The sequence below is a fragment of the Xiphophorus maculatus genome, chromosome 3 (assembly GCF_002775205.1).
Source record: "Xiphophorus maculatus strain JP 163 A chromosome 3, X_maculatus-5.0-male, whole genome shotgun sequence".
Taxonomy (NCBI): Eukaryota; Metazoa; Chordata; class Actinopteri; order Cyprinodontiformes; family Poeciliidae; genus Xiphophorus; species Xiphophorus maculatus.
Window position 1 is genome coordinate 29,029,322 of NC_036445.1, and position 18,538 is coordinate 29,047,859.

The 18,538-nt window shown below is 37.9% G+C and overlaps 1 protein-coding gene across 2 annotated transcripts in view; it reads left to right on the top strand.

The window, feature by feature from the left end:
• Window positions 1–18,538, top strand: part of vps13b (vacuolar protein sorting 13 homolog B) — a 301,790-nt gene that overhangs the window by 39,808 nt on the left and 243,444 nt on the right. For both annotated transcript variants that reach the window (XM_023331569.1, XM_023331568.1), the window contains exons 12-16: window positions 941–1,028; window positions 3,103–3,288; window positions 5,638–5,807; window positions 7,024–7,218; window positions 9,242–9,366. In XM_023331569.1, the coding sequence (XP_023187337.1) occupies window positions 941–1,028; window positions 3,103–3,288; window positions 5,638–5,807; window positions 7,024–7,218; window positions 9,242–9,366 (764 nt within the window). The remainder of the gene's footprint in view (window positions 1–940; window positions 1,029–3,102; window positions 3,289–5,637; window positions 5,808–7,023; window positions 7,219–9,241; window positions 9,367–18,538) is intronic.

The window sequence follows — 18,538 nt, forward strand, 5'->3', positions numbered from 1 at the left end:
GATTTTGAAACCAGGCTGACTTTGATCCAAAAGCATGCCACATCCATTAGAAATCCCCTAATAAATATTAATCATTAACCTGTCTCTCTGATAAGGTTCTCCTGAAAAAAGCTGTTTAAAGAAATTTTGGGTAAAGGTGGGTGGTTGAAGGAAAGGACTGAGAGTTAGTTTAATCCTTTAAGTGATTCATGTGGAAGGAAAACTTACCTCCTGACCTTCCAACTAATGAGTTATAACAGTAGGCTTTTAGACAAACAAACTTTCAAACAGGAGTTTAAACATCTAGAAATGTTAAGAAACAGCTTTTTCTTACAACATTTTTTTATTTATTGTGAAATTTCTAAATAAATACATTTAAAAAAGGCTGTTACCTAGTGCTGCCAACCTTTTCTGAATGAATTCAAACTGGAATTACCTATTGAGCTTTACTTTATCATTTATTTTTATGTTACATTTGTGTTTGAGAGTGATTTTTCCCCCCACTCTTCTTTATTGTCTGTTAAATTGCAGACTGTGACACCTGCCTAAGAAAAACAAAAATACTGTTTAAAAAAAAAAAAAAAATCAATCTCTTGTTTGCTGTAAGTTATAAATATTTTATACATTTTTCTATTTACACTAAATTGATCTCTTAGTGGTCAATCAAAGTTTGCAGTTTTTTCAGTTGTGAAACATTTACACAATTTACTTGCTCTTATAGTGTTTTTCTTTTAAGTCTTAACTGTAAGGTTCTGTGCTTTTATTGGGATATTAAAAAGCTCCAACAACAAACAAAAAGCAAATGTCCAACTAAGTAGTTCTGCCACTCAATAGCTTTTTATCTGTGATATGACCCTCACTACCATATCTCCCTTGACCCCAGTCATTGCCACTCTTAAAGGCTATCAGTGCGTTTGCTGCCTTGTTGCCATGTTTACCGAACTCTGCTTTTGTCTGATAGGAGAGCTACACAGAGATAGCAGGCATGCAGCGCTTTGGGGCTTTCTATATGGATTATCTCTACACAATGGAGAACAGCAGCTCCAAAGGTATTGTTTCATTTCTTCTTCCTCACAGAGCTTGTTTGGTTACCTTGTCACCTCCTCTTTCTTTCTCTCTCACTCTTCCCTCCTTCCCCCTTTTTTTCTATCTCACTCCTTTTCTCTTTTCTTCTCCCTGTCAACCTGGCCCACTCAAGGCTTGAAGAAAGAGCTTTCCTTGTTTCATTCACAGCCACCTGGTCTTTGACCCTCCCTGTCCTCACTCTCACCCCAAACTTACCTGCGGGGCAACTGTCAGAAGTGTTTAGTCTACGCTGACACATATTTGAGTTTCTCTCTCCTTATTGCTTGTTGAAACAATGTTTCCCCCTCTTTCTCTTTACCTGTAAGCTGTTGAGAAAGTGAATTGGCCCCACTTGCCTAATTAGGTGTCACTCTTCCTGGCAGAAGTCTTAAGATGGGCAAGATTCCTCATTCCTTAGCAGCAGCAGCACTTGAGATTGTTTATCCAAATCCAAGAGATCTGAAGATCACATTAAGAGATAAACTGTTCTTAATTTGCAAATGTTATTCTTGGACCTTTTTGCTTATTTGCCTTTTTTCAGTTCTGGTGGGAAATGTTCATTTTGTGCTCTTCTATTAAAGAAATTAATTCTACACTACCTTGTTGTCATTTATCTTATTTAATGGCAGTAGTCCAGAACAATATCCTTACCTTTGTTTTAAAGTGATAATGATTCTAAATTGAGTTAACCATTTCATGTATTCCTTTAATTAACCATCTTGCAGTCTTACCAGACGGGAGTCATTTAGACCTCACAATTTTTTTACTCTGCACTGTCCGGCGGGGTCACTGTGACACCACGTGTGCTTTTACAAGTTTTTTTTCTTTTTGCTTTTCTGTGTGGTGTCAGAATCTGAAAGTCTGACAGGACAACCTGCCTGCTTCCTCTCTGTCCCACATTGACGTTTGCCGTGCTTCTCCTGAGTGTTGCGCTGACACTGTGGGAGGGTTAAATAAAAAGAATAAATGTCTTAGCAGACTAAATGTGCTAATGCTTTTGTTTTAGTTGCCTTCTTGATTTTTCACTTTTATTTTCTGTTTTTGTGAGCGTCTCTCCAGATTCTGCCAACTATAGACAATTTTTTATTATAGAAATCATTTGCAATCAGAAAAAGCTATCAAAGATATTTCTGACAACAGAAGAAGTGCCAGTTGTGTTTCCGGTGGGACAGCTGTGGTTGTTCTGGTCTAGGAATAGCTCTTGCCTTCTTGAACATGCCTCTGATCCTATATTAACCCCCAAAAATGACTTGACTCTGCATTCCCACTGGAGTGCAAAGTGACAAACAAAATACTTACCCACTCAGGTCAGTTAAATACACCTTAGAATAATTACTGCAGATTAAATTTATTTTTAATCTTGAGGAACGAGGATGCTTTCAGATGTCTAAATCGGTGCTAATTTCGGCCTCCTCATCATTACATCTACCATTCTAACTATGGCCATCTGGTTAATATTAGGCGTAATCCACTGCAGCCCTATCTTACTGGGTGGGGGGAGGGAAAGTGGCAATGCCTGTCGCCTTTTATAAGTTTCAAAAATCTGAGTTATGACACTCCCTCTCAAGCCAATTCCACAAAAAAAAACTTAAAGGTCGCAGTGTTTAACTCTGAACTCAGCGTATTGCTGGAATGTAATGGGAATAAAGCAAGTTTTGACCCTTTGTCCTCTTCCTCCCTCTCTGCCATTCTTCCACCCCCGTCTTTTATTTTTAATTTCTCTATGTTTTTTTTTTTTTTATTGCCGGAGGGCTTAGTCTTTTAAGTGGACTTCTGGTACATGGGCCTGAGATGAATGAAGGGACAGCTGTGTGAGAGAACACGACATTTGGAATATTCATCACTTCGGTTGTTCATGGCTATGTGTCCTGCTCCCTGCTGCTGACTTACACCACAGCTATCTTTGTAGTGTTATTCCAGGGAATAGAGGAGAATATAATACTGCAAATATTAATATGAAAAACAAATCTTTTATTCTGTCCACAAAAAAAAGTTCATATTTGGGGCTGAAAGAAGATACCATGAGTATTTTAAGCCATTCTATTATGTTTTTTGTAGGTTCGCAGGACATTTCTGGGCTACATCCAGAGGAGTTGGTACCTGCAGTTCAAGAGACCTCCATGAAGAGGCTGGTGGTTGGACCTCTTGACATCCGGCTGCACAGTAGTGCAGCCCACCGTATCCTCAAGATGATCACCTGTGCCATGGATCACGAATATGAGCCTTATTGCAAACCACAGCAAGGTCAGAGTTCACTCTTGAACATGTGACCAAGCCTCACAAACTCTTGTTTTACTCTCCAGATCCTGTATTTTACCCTCACCATAAGGTGTAACAGTTATACTTTCTAATGTCTTCATCACATTGCTATCTACTTACACAATGTGTTCCTCAGCACACAGCTGTGCATAAAAGTAGCAACTTTTAAAGCCTTTTGAGGAAGTTTGAAGCCAAACACATTCTCTTAGTGATCATTCCTAGATACTTGTAGAGGTATGAGCATTCCCTGGGTGGTTGTGAAAGAGAGAGCAGTGTGCTTCTGTGTTTAATAGTTGAAGCACTAACATTGTGAAAGACTTGGAAATACGTTTTGGAAACAAAATATAACAGATATTCAATCAGAAGTGTTGTCCTTTGGTCAGTATTAATAATTTTCATGCATATATATTCTTCATACCCGTCTCTACTGCAAGGACAGGTGTGGAGAGATTCCCAGGTGGAGTTATAGAATGAATTTATACAGCTGACTATTAAAGGCAGTTACAAAAAATATCACACAGCATGTGTATTGCCTTACAGTGTCAATTATACTATTTTGTGAAGATGTACTCATGCTGATTTTGTAGCTAATTTCAGATTTGTGGTCTTTGCAAATCTTTAACCTGTTGATGTTAATTTGATCAGACTGCAGTTTTATTCTATGAATTATAAGAAGAAATAATAACAGCAATGAATATATTATTTCTAGCCTTTTTGCTGTGAGCAGTCATTAGTTATCTATAACACAAGGCAATTTCATGCAGTTGTGTGAAAGAGAAGTCGCTGTAAGACAAAGGCAAAGTAGTTACAAAGTTTAGCATTTTAAATGAGCTTTTATCATGTTTAATCTGGCTAGCATTCCAAATAATGTCCTTCTAAATCTTTGAGAATTTCAAAAACCTGCAAGCATTTCTAAATCCAGTATGTTGTGTGACAAAGAGAGTTTGGAAACTTAAACAGTTAAACCAGAGCAAACTTTAGTTCAGCTATGTCAGTTTTCCTTGAAATAGCTTCTTTACCTCTCTGTGCTTTGTTTTGAAAACATTGCAGATACTGAAAATGGCTCCCATTGAGTCTCCTTCACTTATCCAGCATGACCTGATCAGAGCTTTTTGTGGCTCATTCTCCGGTTAGAAAAATATGTTTTAAGTTTCTGACCTGTTGGTCAGCTGGCAAACTGAACTTTGGCCGACTCCAAAAAGTTTACAGTATTATGCACAAAAGAAAAAGAATGCTTATTACAGAACGATTTACCTCTTGTTTTTAGATTTACAACTTTTGAACTAGGAATAATAAAAAAAAGAAATAAAAAAAAAAACAGTTCAATTTCGGTTCCTCACTTTTAAATCTTGCATGTTTTGTATTCATTTAAGTTTTACAAGTAGAATAATCTCTGGGAAAAGAACAAATGCTGCTCAATTGTCTTTTCCATATAATTTGGCTATTATTTAGTCCCAGGATCAAAGTACAGATTTCAAGGGAGTCATGGATTTTTCAAAACTATGTGCAACTGTGTGTATCTTTACATAGACAGTTATTCTTTTTCAAGTGTATTACACTGAGTTCTGTTCTGAATGGTTAAAGACTATTTGTCTTCATTACCACTTTCTTGTGTCCAAGTTCAATTAATTATCTAATTGTGCATTGAGGATATCTAGTTGAACCCTGCCACTCGATTCTTTTTAGACAGAGCAGTGCTAGTCTAATCTCACTCATACTCCAGGTTGGCCAGAGACCAACACATTAGATTAGGTTCTGGGACCACCATGGAGGTGGGAGCAAAGCCCATCAGAACCCTAACAGAAGTAAAAGAAGCCAGTGTCCTGGAACAAGAGCCAAGACCACAACAGAAAGCTACCTCAGGCATAAGACATGGTATTCCTCATTAAAGGTGGGCAGGTTTGACTTCACTGCTGCCTTTTCTGTTGGGTTATAATTATTGATTTTATAAAGCTGTTCATGAACATAGCTACTGAAAAGCACTCTAAAGCTAGTGCCAAAAGGCTTCAAATAAATCAGCTGTGATTTATTTGATGGTTACTTTTTTTTCTGGGAACCTGATTATGTAGTTCATGTAGCAGGCATAGTGGGATGACACAAAATCACTGAAATTGATTTACTTGCCAAACCGTAAGTAACCGTAAGATTTACTTGCCAAAATCCAAATGAACTCCTTACCGGATTCCTTGCTTTATTAAACCACTGATTACTCATGGCAACATTTATTCTGAAATTATACTCTGACACTTGCAATTTAACGTCAGTATCTCCCCAGTATATAAAAGTAAATAATCAAAGGTAAACTTGTGTATTTGTGTGTGAATACCTCTGCAGAAGCTATTGAGGCGAGCCATGGTCCAGTTAGTCCAGAGGAGATCTCCCGTCTAGAGGAGTTCATCCCGACCAGACTCACTTCTGTCACGCTGCTCCAAGTCTCCGTTACCGTCTCCATGGCAGAGTTCAACCTTCTTCACACACTTATTCCTGTCATCTTGGGATATAAGGTAGCTCCTCAACGTCTTGTTTTTCTCCACTCAGCAGCCGTCTGTCTTCATTCTTGCCGCACATTTCTTTAACGTATTTAAAAGCGTCTTTAAGTGCCATGAAGGATTGCATGGTGAAAATCTCTAACAGAGGCCAAGTGGGACTTTTGGCTTCATCCAACAAAGTCTGACACTGCTTTTGATCCAAATGTGGTTAATAAATATTAGGTTATGTGTATTTTAAACTCCTCATATGGAAATCAATTGCTAAATGTTTACAATTTGACAACATACATTATATTTTGCAATATATTTTGAATCAGAAACCAATTAAAGATAGCTTACAAAGCATGGCAAAGATTTGAAAACTATGAAAACCAGTCATATTTTATAAACGCCAAAACATCCAGCATCATTTTAATGTTATGATTGTCAATAATGTGAGCTGTGTGGTTTGGAATGGAAGTCATGTTTTCTTTCTAAACTTTAATAAGATTCAAATTACAATTTTCTTACCTGGATTTAATCGACTAGTCACAAGCTTCTGATCTGCCAAGTTAATCGACGCTTTGCTTGTATTTCTGTGACGGTGATGACATCACAACAAAAGGGTGTTTTTTAGGTTCACTGTTTTAAAAAAATGTAGTACAAAATAAACCATTTGTAAAGTGAAGGTATTTTTGATTAATTTTAGTCGAGCAAAACTTTATTCTTATAATTACTGACCATTGGCGATGAACTCCAAGTCACTCTGATCTTTAGCTCTCTTCAAAGTTTCCAATCTTGACTTTGACTTCATCAGACTTAAATTTCAATACCCCTCCCATTTAGAAATATGTTAATAAAATTAAAAGATTAGTGCAAGTCAAAAGCTGCCAGGGATATGAATCATTTTGGTCTTAACTGGTGATAAATTGTCATATCCTGAGGAAAGATGGCTTAAAAATGTTAAGCATCACCGAAGTCTACAGCATCTTTCATGCTTGTATTGAATTTATAGACTACACTTTATTTACATTTAAATCCAAGTTCATGTTCCCTTTTTTTGTCAAACTACTGATTAGAAATCAGTTTGAAGTAGTTAGACTGTCACTGCTTTATCAGACTGAATCTAAAGTAGAAATATTTTAGTATTATTGTCAACTCTGAAGCGTATTAATGTGAGAATGGGCTTGAATAGAGATGCAAGGATTTTGTACTCTTTGTTTTAATCCTTTTACTTTTTCCCCCTCTTCAGGCTGCACCAAGACCAATCTCTGTGCCAGTGTTTCAGCCACTGCACCCCCTACCGTCCATGCAGTTTCAGGTTGAAAGGGTGAATTTTGACCACTCTGTTCCAATGTATGGTCCAGAGCTGGTCAGTACTGTCAGTAGCCTTAGCCAGCCCCCAGACAACCTGCTCCACCACTGCTACTCACATCTCTACCTCAAGGTGAGCAGGAGAAGACTGGCGAATTTTACTCATAGCTATTCAACTAAAAGATTATAGGGAGTTCTTTTGCTTTAAAATATAATTTAAATGCACAGGACATATTTTAAAACATGTCTTATAAAAATAAATATTTTATCCCCTGCTAATTTTGTAAATGTTGTTCCTTTATTGTGGGGAGAGACAATATCAACCAAAAATCCAGAAAATGCATTACACCATTTGTATGTGATGAACTGAAATATGATATTTTGGAAAAACATGACTTAGAAATTGCTGCAGAAGCTTTTATTGATAAGCAGAGCACTAAGACATTTCTGTAGTTTGTCAACAGGTCTGCCAAACTCTGAGGAGGGATTTTTATCCAATCCTGCACTTTGTTGAAGTGTGGCTCTCTTAAATCAATTATGTACTCATGTTACACTCATCATTCAGTCTAACTGCAGAAGTTCTTGTTCTTACCTCACTAGGCAATTAACATGACCAAACCGGTCTCCACTGCTCAGTCTTCCAAAAAATGTGTGGAGGGAGCTAAGGTTCTTGGTTGTTAACAAACTAGAAGGATTTCAGTGGTTTAGTAAAGTAGTATGTTCAAACCAGCTGAAAAACTACAGAAAATGTCTTGGTGCTGTGGTTTCAAATAAAGGATTTTCCACCATGTTCTGCTAAAGGATCAAATAGTTATTTTACTCAGTGATGTGCAAATCAGATTTTAATGGATGATGTAATTCTCTTTTCTGTATTTCAGTTTGATATTCTAACTCTCTATTGTACATTTATTTTTGTTTTAAAAGAACAATCTCATTACATGCTGTTTTGTTTTTGTCAAGACAAACAAAACCTTTAGAAAATGGCTTCTTAGGCCTTTATGTGCAACATTGCAGTACTGTGGTGCCTTCTTTCATGTCTGCTGTACTGTATTTTTGAAGTTTTCATACAAATGAAGCATAACAGTAGGTAAAAAACATTTTAAGTTAAGTTAATATAAAATTCTTGCAGAACAAAGTAATACACATAGACTAGTCAGTTTAATGGCCAATTCATCTTTTTATAAAACTAACCAGACCTGAACTAATTTGTGTTGGACCAGTCTTCCAGGGTTTTGTCTAGGAGTGTTTTTAAAAGCAGGATGTTTACTGGATGTCTTACTGCTTGTTCTTATCAAAGGGTCACTGGAGGGTTAACAGTCAACTGGTCAGTGGCTAAGGACTTTTGTGACCAATCAGCATCTGTATCTGTCAGCGTTCTAACTGCCTCTGGATTTTGGCAGTGGGATCATGACAGGGTGGAGGTCACTCTGGCCGCAATTCACCTTAATCTAAGTTTTATTACCATGGCAATTTTTGTCAGTGCCATGGTGTCTGTCCGTTTATCTCATTTCTCACGTTTCCAAGATTATTGGCAAGAGCTCAAAGATGTGTATTATCTTAACAAGGCTATAAAAGAAAACTGACATTATTTCTATTTTCTGATAAGCTGTAAAATTGCATAGTGATCTTGTGACAAAAAACCTTAAGTTCTGTGTCTTTCATGCAGTTTATGAAGGACACAGCAACTACATGACTGTATGTTCTGTTCCAAGAGTGGTGTGCTTTTTCAGATCAAGAAGATAAGATAAATGTACATAACATGCTTAATAATGCTGTGATATATTTCCACAGAACTAAAACAAATATTGTAAAATTGCACAGTTTTATTTTCGGATTTATTTTTTGTGGGACTTTTGCATGTTATGCATGTTGTTTAATGTATGGGGGTATTGTAGCTGAAGTGCCCAGAATGAGGCCATGATGTATAGGCTAAGCCTGAAAGTGACATTTTTAAATCATGGTATGTTAATAACAGGATAACGAATCTTAGGAACCTTTAGGCATGAGTCAATATGAGATAGAAAAACCACACAAATATTATGAACATATCTTTTGTTATGGATGACCTCTTGGATACAGTAATTAGGTTCAGCTGTGCAGCAGCATGTTTTCCGTCTCAGTCCATCTCCTCTTTAACCTCCTCTGTCTCATTGCAGGTTTTTGGGTTCCAGGCAGGCTTAACATGCCAGGACCGCATGGGAAGCTTCCTGCCTCTCATCTCCATCATCCCTTCTTTCAGCACAGCAATCTATGGAAAGCTCATACAGTTGCCTGCTTATTGGTGAGTGTGTAAACTTTTCTTTGGTAGAAATTTCTGTGGAAGTACAGTAGATGAGCCACATTTTTAACGTTACTTTGAATTCACAAAAAAACGGTACAAGCCTCGGCAAAAGGTAATTTTGAGTGCGGTAAAAGTAAATTTTAAAAAAAGGAAAATGTATAATTTCATTTTGTATATGTGAATAAAGGGGACTAGGCCTGTCACGATAGCAAATTTTGCTGAACGATTAATTGTCTCAAAAATTATTGAGACAAACGATAATATTGTCTGAAGACCTTTTTACACTGATTTAATGGAAATGACGTAATAATCCATGCGATTTCCTGCCAAAGATAGATACACTTTATTTTCAAAAGAATATTTAACACTGGAACTGATGAACAAAATAAACAAAACAACCACAAACAAAAATAAAATGGATTCTTAGTCTCCATTAACAAAAAACGCACTTGAAAAAAAAACTAAACAACATAAAGTAAAAGTGGAAATAAATACTTCATTCAACCAAAAGAGTGCAGATTATGAAGTCTGTATATGATGTTGACCTTCAGTAATAATTAGATTTAAATAGAGAAGATGGGCACATCGACTACCTGATGCAATAGTTCACGCTACATGATTTTTTGCTCCTATTTTTCCCCATACAACAATCTTAGAACGTTGGTCTTTCTAAGATTGTGTGGTGTGTTATGGTAAATCATCGTTGCCGCTCCGATCTAAATCAGGGTTTTTCCCCGACTGGGAGCTTAACGCAGCCTGTTGAATGTGACAGGTAGCCAATCAGAAAGCCCAGATTCTCCTCCGCGTTTTCTGAGGGGAAATTACGTCGGGGAATCCCAAACAGCTGATACGGCGCAACCCGAAGTCCAGCGGACTTTGGAGATGATATGTGGAAACAACATTAATGTTTATTCAACATGCAAAGAATATAGAAATGACAAGGGGAGGAGTTGGAGCGAAATTGCTACTGCAGTTGATAAACCCGGTAACTTTTCAGCTGTTCTTCGTTAATTGACATAAATAGGTTCTAATGATTTTCATTCCTTTACTCTGACACTAGCCACATGCATTGCAGGTAGATTGTAGTAAAGCATTGATTAATGCCTGGATTTTAAATTAGTTAACTGAACTTGTAGCCATTATTTTGTGCTCATTGTTGGACACCACACGGCAGGAACGAACCGATGGAACCGTTATAGCTAGGATTTCTGTCGGCTGTGTGGTCTGTCAGGTTTTAAAAATCGGCCGACAATCAGCTGACAGCTCTAAGATCTGTAGTGTGCGCTGGGCTTTACACTAAGGAAATGAGGAAGGGGGGAGTCAGTGGAGAGCACCGGAGTTGAGCCTTTTTTCATTCAGTGTCATTAACAGAAAGAAAAAAAGGCCGGAAGAGACGATAATGCCGATAATTAAAATGACATCGATAGTTTTAATTTATCGTATGATCGATTGATTTATCGTTTATCCCGACAGGCCTAAAGGGGACAATACAAAGATGAGAATAAAATGAATATTGACTCTTAAAATTGATTAAGCCAGTTTTTAGTTTGTATTTCCTTGCACCATTACCTTCTTTTATGATGATCTCAATTTAATGGGCTTAAGTTGGTATTGCTTAAGAGAGACTGTTTAGGTTGTTTGTTTGCTATATCTTCCTTGTGCAAGTTAAGCAGCTTTGTAATGTTTTCTATCTATATGGAGCAAAAAAAAAAAAGACTGTTGCCATTATTCACTCTGTCACCAATCTCAGTAACCTACTGTACTTGAGGAAAATCCCACACAAGCTCACCATGTGCCCTCTCTCTCACACCTTGCAGTCAGCGTGCCTGTTAAGGCAGGAAGCTTGTGCCAGAGCACCATCTTGGGAATCTGTTTCCCCCATTAGTTCAAATTTAAACACGTGAAGACCTGCAGATGGTTTTGACTTTCTTGACTTCTTCTCCAGACAAATAATGTATTTGCTGCAGAGTGGTTGCTTTGCTGGGAAGTTAACCAGGTTTGAGCTGGTGCTTTGACAGAACCTGAATGTCTCTTCTCTCTGCTACTGTGAAAATCTGTTTGCAGTCTGTCAGCTCTTTGCTCAGAGATCCACTCTCTTCCCCAGATTCACTGCCTTCCTTAAGTAATTGATTGAGAAGCTTTATGCAACAATTACCTGTTACCTTTAAAAAAAGAAAAGAAAAAAAAGAACAATAGGAACATTAGTTTTGATGAAATAAGATTATTTTATAAATATACTTTTAGTGGGTCACAGAGTGTGGTGATGAACTTCATGAAGTGTAGTGTTTACTTATCCAAACTATTGTTTGTGAGTTTGACATTTCTCTCAACTTTTTGCCAGTTAACTTGTCCTTGATGTTAAATATTTTGGAGAAATATTGAAATATGGTTATGTTTGTTCAGTTATTCTTTTTCTTTTACAGTATTTTCCTTTCAGGCAATAATAGGGGCAGTCTGCTGTGTTACGTTAAATAGTCTTCACTCAGAAACTTAGCCTCTGTCATTTCAGCCAATGTGACTCGTATTTGACCCCCACCTGTCTTTAAAAGGAAGCAGCTTGCCAGACATCCTACCTCTTGTATTATCTGTCACTGAAGTCAAAATCTCATAAACACAGCTTCCCAGTTTGCTCCTGGAAGAAAGGTGATAGGCAGGTTTGACAGAGTTCAGGGATATACAAGATGACAGCAACATGCCTCATGGACCAAAGTCTTGGGCAGGTAATACTCCTGCCCAAGAATACTTTGCAGTGAACCCCAGGGATTAAATCAAGTGTGTCAAAAATTTAAATGTTGGTTGTGACGCTTCTATGGTAAATTTAGCAAATATAGCAAATTATTACTCATCTAGTAAATCCATCTGCTTGCATGATTGTGAGCCTGTATATTGGTTGTTATACTGACAGTAATGGTTTACTGATAAATTGCCTAACTATTATACTGTGCCAGTTTGTACAAATTCGCAGTGATGATGTGTATGGACAGCCGACATTGTGGACAACTCTGTTAAACATTTTAGTCTATATAAATTCCACACCTACTTCTTCACTCCTGTTTCCCTCATGAGAAAAGATGGAATAAGGGGAGGCAGTGTACGTTAGAAGTGCCACCTGCATTGATTTCCCTAAAACTTAGCCTCACTCTCACTCAAACACATGAGTGCATACACATGCACACTTGCGCTCACACCATATAATATTCCTTATTCAGGGCCACCTGACGGCAACAACATATGGAGGCTGGCTGTGGCCCACCAACCAACCAACTAACCAGCAGCAGCTTGGTGTGGTTCGTCGCGTTGCAGGCCATAATTCAAGCCTCCGCCAGCTTTTATGTGGCATTTTTAGCAGCCCCTATTAGTTGCACAGCTATTTCTGAGGGGATCATTTTTTTAAAGCATGAAAGCATGTGGTATTACAGGTGCATGTTATACAGCGTCTGAAAGAGGACTTAGTTTTAGACTGGTAGCATAGAAAAGAATGTTGGTTTTCCCTTGATATCTCATTATTGGTCGTAGTCTATTACCCTATCCCAGTTAAATTCCATTTTTAGCACTAGCTGTGAGATTTCTTCACTTTTTTATTTGAAGTTTAGAAGTGCCTTACTATGTCTGGCCCAGTGGTCTAGACTCTAGATTAGCTTGTGTTGTGATTTATGAAGTCTGCTTGAGGTATCTGAGGCACGAGGCTTCTGGTGTGATTGTAATGCCTCATTACTCCTGTTCATAGTTACTCATAGCAAGCTGCTCCTGGTCTATGTCTCCAACTACAGCCAAAAGCTGGATGACAAATGTTTTTTGTGTACTTGAAAATAGAGCCAAGTTAAATTTAGAAAAAAGTACATGAGCAGGATGCACTCATGAGAACATTGATTGTGGCTTTGACATTTGTGAAACAGAATTTGGATTGCAAAAACTGTGGAGTAGATGGTGCATTGTACAAAAAAAAGAAGAAAGAAAGACTCTTTGAGCACATTATGGAATATTAACAAGGATTTTTACTTTCTACTCAATTGTTGGACCAGCACATACTTTGAAGCAAAATTTGTCGGTATGATTTGAAATGTTTTAGTAAAGGTAGTTATAGCAGCCTTTGTGTATAAACACTGTACTTAAAAGTTGGAATATGGCATATGATGTAATTATGTTCCACGTTTTACTCAAAGCCATTTCATGTAAAGAATTGTGAGCTGCAAAGTATTTTTTTTTGTTCCACAGTCTATAAAATATTTTGGCCTACTCTGCAGAAAGGAGTTTTTTCTCTTTTGCATCTGGTGTTAGACAGTTTTATTTGGTTTTATGGCTGGAGGAAATCAATGGATGTATTGAGCCGTGTTATTTTAAGTAAATGGCTTGAGAAAAAGCAAATCTTATGTCCTCAGTGATTGGCATTCCTGCTATAATAAGCCATATATGCCTTTCTTAGAACATTTGATCACATCAAGAGTTGAAAAGTAACGTCAGCAGTGCAGCAGAAGTGCTTTTCCTTCACTTATTTTTGTGATAAATTTTAGCCTCAGTCAGCCTGGGTTTTAATTTGTCCCAGAGATGTATATTTTATGTTGTAATGCCAGGAGGCAGCGTTAGTCCAATCCAAGAATATCTACTAAATTTTAACTTGACCATTAAATAGATTTTGTTATGTACATTAAGAGCACCATGGCACATATAAGAGCAGCTGGAGATGTTTTCAGTTTACCGAAAGACTCCCATTAATTCCTGAATTAGTCATCTGAGGACCTGACACTGGATGGAAGGATAACAGTGGGAAGTAGGGAAGGATGGATGGATTATCAGCTCTCTGTGGATTATTATCTCCTGTGGTGTGCATTCCACTTTCCTTTCCTCTCCACCTGCCTTCAGTAATACTCCTATTTCTTCCAAAAAGCAAGAGAATAAAAGTGAAATCTGAGATGCAGAAATCATTCATATCTTTAAATCTGAACTTTATCTACACAAAGTGGGGAAAAGATTGTTCTGTTAACTTTAATTTCTTCTACCCAAGTTTTCCTCCACAGCTGGACTTGTTGAACAGAGGCAGAAAGTTGAATGTCCACTAAACCCCTGGCCTTCTGATGCGTCTTTCTTTAACGCCTGATGAACCGCATCATTGTCATTTTCTCGCCTTGTGGCCTGCAGCTGTCTGAGGCACTTGATTAAAACATTTCTTTTAGTAATCCCTATGTAATAAAGCTGTCTCTGGAGAGAGAGAGAGCAAGAAAGGGTGAGAGAGCGAGTGTAGGCGTGTGTGCATGTGTGTGCATTTTGGGTCAGGGTGCTCCAGATGTCTAGATAGGGGGGGTGTGAGGTGTGTGAGAGTAAAAGAAGGCAAGTTTTTCTTGTGAAGAGTTTTTGTTCATGTACGATTGAGAAAGTAAAATATTGAGGATTATTGACTTTGAGGAGCTCCAAAGCACAAATACAAAGCTCGCTGTGGTTGTAAATGCAGTCTTGGACCCTTAAGTTGTTTCCAGATTGAATCCAGATAGTTTTGCCATGCTGGATATCAGTGGAGATTCCAGTTAAGATACAGTAACATCATAACTGCTTAATTGTCCCACTAGAGTAAGCATGAGAAATTATCTAAAGTGTAGTACCTAGATAAAAAATGTCCAACAGTTAGGGTTTGTTGTGTTTTTAGCTTGTCAGATAGCAAATCATTTTAATGTATACTTGCATACACTAAAATGTATGCAAGTATATTTTTTCCTCCATTTTTGACTATATAACAGACAATTAAAAATTTTTCACAAAAAAATTATATTTAGTATTGTTAAGTCAGCAGCTGAGTCCATTATTGCTTAGATAGTGCAAGTAAAATGCTCAATATCAAATAAATGCTTAATATTTGCACTCTGCTTTTTACATCATATTCTACTTTCATTAGTTAAGTGAACAAGTTGTCACTTAACTAATGAACAAGCTGTGCCTAAAAGGCATGCCTCAACCTTTGTGGTCTAGTAAATACGTAAAAATGTTGGTGCAGGCAACAATAAATAAACAGAAGTTTAGTTACAGTAGTAAAATCATTACACTTAAAAATTTGAAATTATCCACCATTTACTTTGCTTACCATTTATCCCGTGGGTAAAAAGAAAAAAAAAATCTCATCGCTTTTTATGTGCCTAATTTTACTAATCCATTCCTAAAAGAAACATTTCAAGGTGGACTGTAGAAATTAAATAGATGAGGTATCACTAAAGAGCAATAAACTTGTGCTTTTGTTTTTAATTTAGTATTGTTTTAATGCACTTAATATACTGTAAAGTGTTTGCTTGTTCAATAAATCTTATTTTGAAGAATTTGCAACACATACTACGTCAAGTTTGTTGTAGGATAAAATTGGGCACTTCACAGCAATAACCGCTGATTGTTACCAGGAGCAGTCAGTTCTTGACTAGAACACAGTAGGCTGCTAAAAGTCCTTTTCTCCCTTCATTTTGGCACTGATCCCCCAAATAAGCTCTAAAAATTTAGAAACAATTATTGTTAGTGAATTTTGTGAACCTAGTTTAGGAATTGTCATTAGGAGTGGTTAATTAAAGTAGATTGTGACAGTGAGTGATTTGAAATCATTTCAGATAAGGGATTGCTGGTCTTATGACAGTTGCTATCTATGGTATTTATCAGACAAATATGTCAGCCCTTAATTGATTGCACTGGCACTTCTGTGGACTTTGCAAATAGACACAGATAAGGTAAAGTAAAGAGAAAGTTTCACATGTTCTAGAGCCATGATATGTCCTTAGGAATGTTAAATCCTTGGACAACTCATTGATGCTTTTGCTACATTCTGTGGTCTGCCTCCCTGTTTAATGAGTTCGTGTTCCCTAGTACTTATATTACCATTAAAGTTTTCCTTTTTTGGCAAACTTATTTGATATAGGCCTCTCTATTAACTGCATTTTGTATCGCGTGAGACGACAATTTGTTGGTACACAACATTATACAGGTAATTACATAAATGTATATTTTGAAAACGTTAAAGACTTTTTGGGTTTTATTCTGGAATGCTGTGTGATTCCTGTTAACCAACAGGAATCACCCAGTGGTGGGTGCACAGGATTCATACTGATCAGAGGCCTTAACTACCCAGCTTACTTCTTTCAACATTATGGAGCAGCAGCTATGTTCTCAGCTCTGGCCTATGACAATGGAAACTCAGAGCAGCTCCTTTAATCCAGGATTCTGTTCTTTTAGACCAGATTTCTATTTTCACCTAGCCATCCAGGAGAATTGGAATGTACATAGAATGCTATATAATTAGCTTTGCTTCTTTAGTTCAGCTGTTTTTCACCATTGTAGACTTGAGTACTGTCTGGATTGCTGCAGACAAGGCCCCATCAGTTTACCACTCTATCGTACCATCACTTCTGAGCAAAACAAACAGATAATCAAACCCTTCTGCTTGAAGGAACAGTCCACTTTTTTCTATTCAAGAACTTTGGCGTTGCACTAAAAGGACCTGACTCTCATCTGAGCCGCCGCACATATGGCTGTAAATTGCTTTAAGGCATGCTAAAGTGTCATAGCTTGAAATACCAACATAACCATATAGTCTCTAAAATGCAAAAATGACAGTGAGTCTCCTAAAGCTCTTGCTGTTATACAATGGCTGGATTTCTCTTAAGGCTCCCACATACTCAGACATTCTCTGTGTATTCTGCGAACTCCACACGCACTGTCCATGGACTGTTGAGATGTCATAGTCGAGCATACCTATTACCTAGATTCCTTGTGACAAATTCCTTCATTTCCCACAATCTGAATGGATACTAGCAAGTTTGATGAGCTAGCTGAGTGCCTGGCTGTATTTCTTCTCCACTAGGGGAGCCACAGCCACCTGTCAGTGCGGCACAGACAATGGCATGCACGCTTTGCGTCCTTGCAACTGGTTGCACCGACTCTCAACTGTGTCAGCATGATGTTGGATACAAAACAGTTTGATGTGACACATTCCCACTGAGCAGTTTACTGTGTGACACAAAGTACATGTACATGGTAGTAAATATTGACTTTTGTTCGGATGCGACCAGCAGACGTCAGCTTCGAGGACGTGTCCACCTTTACGGATGCATTTGGTGCAGCAAGTACCACCAAATGCTATGAAGGACTTCTGTCACCTCCTTACCAAATCTTTACCCTTGCAAATATCAAAGCTGAAACGCACGCTCTGGTTACCCATCTTAAATATTCAGACCACTTGTCTGGTATTCCATTCCTTAGGTCTTGTCATAATGGGCCACCCACAACACCATAAAACAATATTTGAGAAGTCATGTTAGCCCCACATTGTCCAAAGCCTCAAGTCTTTTGGCTTTGTGGAGATTTTAACAGCCTCTTCAACCTTGCAAGTCCATTCACTGTTTTTCTGCTTTGCTGCCTGCCAGAATTTTCTAGAGGCCACCTGCATGGTTGTGTTCCATTTTTGTGGTCATGAGAAGAGACAACCAAGTCCTAAAGACTTACTTTTTCATCTTGATCATCTTAATTATCTCAGTTACCTGTTTTGTCCACCACCAGTCTGCTAGTTTCACCAACTACAGTACATGTAGGCTGTGTTTTTTTCTGATCTTAATGTGGACAAACGGAGAAACCTCTCCAGGAGCTGTGAGAAAAATTTCAATAATAGAGTCCAAAGCGGATGATCAGCTGATGGTTCTGCCCCTCTCTCCATCCAAGTGTCCAAGACATAAGCCACTGATCTGCTGTCATTAAAAAAAAACGATATTCCATCTTTGGCTTAAAGTGACCTGGTACCAAATACACTTTAGGTGCAGATTATATTCAGATCAGGAGGGCTATTCCTCCAGATCACATCCTTCCAGGTGTCTCAGTTATTACTCACATGGGAGTTGACATTGCCAAGAAGAACAACAGAATGTTCAGTTTGCATCTTTATTCAGTGAACCATACTCATCTGGTTTAGATAATCTGAACGGCTGTTTGGAGCATAAGTATAAACAATGAAAAACTTCCCTTTTACAACTCGAAGCTGCAATGAGACAACCCTCTCACTGGGGATCCTCAGCAGGGTGGCTTGCAATTAACCCAACACCAGTGTAATGTTCCTGCCTCAAGGCAAATCTGGACTTTCTGTCCTGGCACTGAGGAGGCATTCCATGTCCATAGAAGCAGATTATTACCCCCAGGAATCAACAACTCCAGGTTGCTA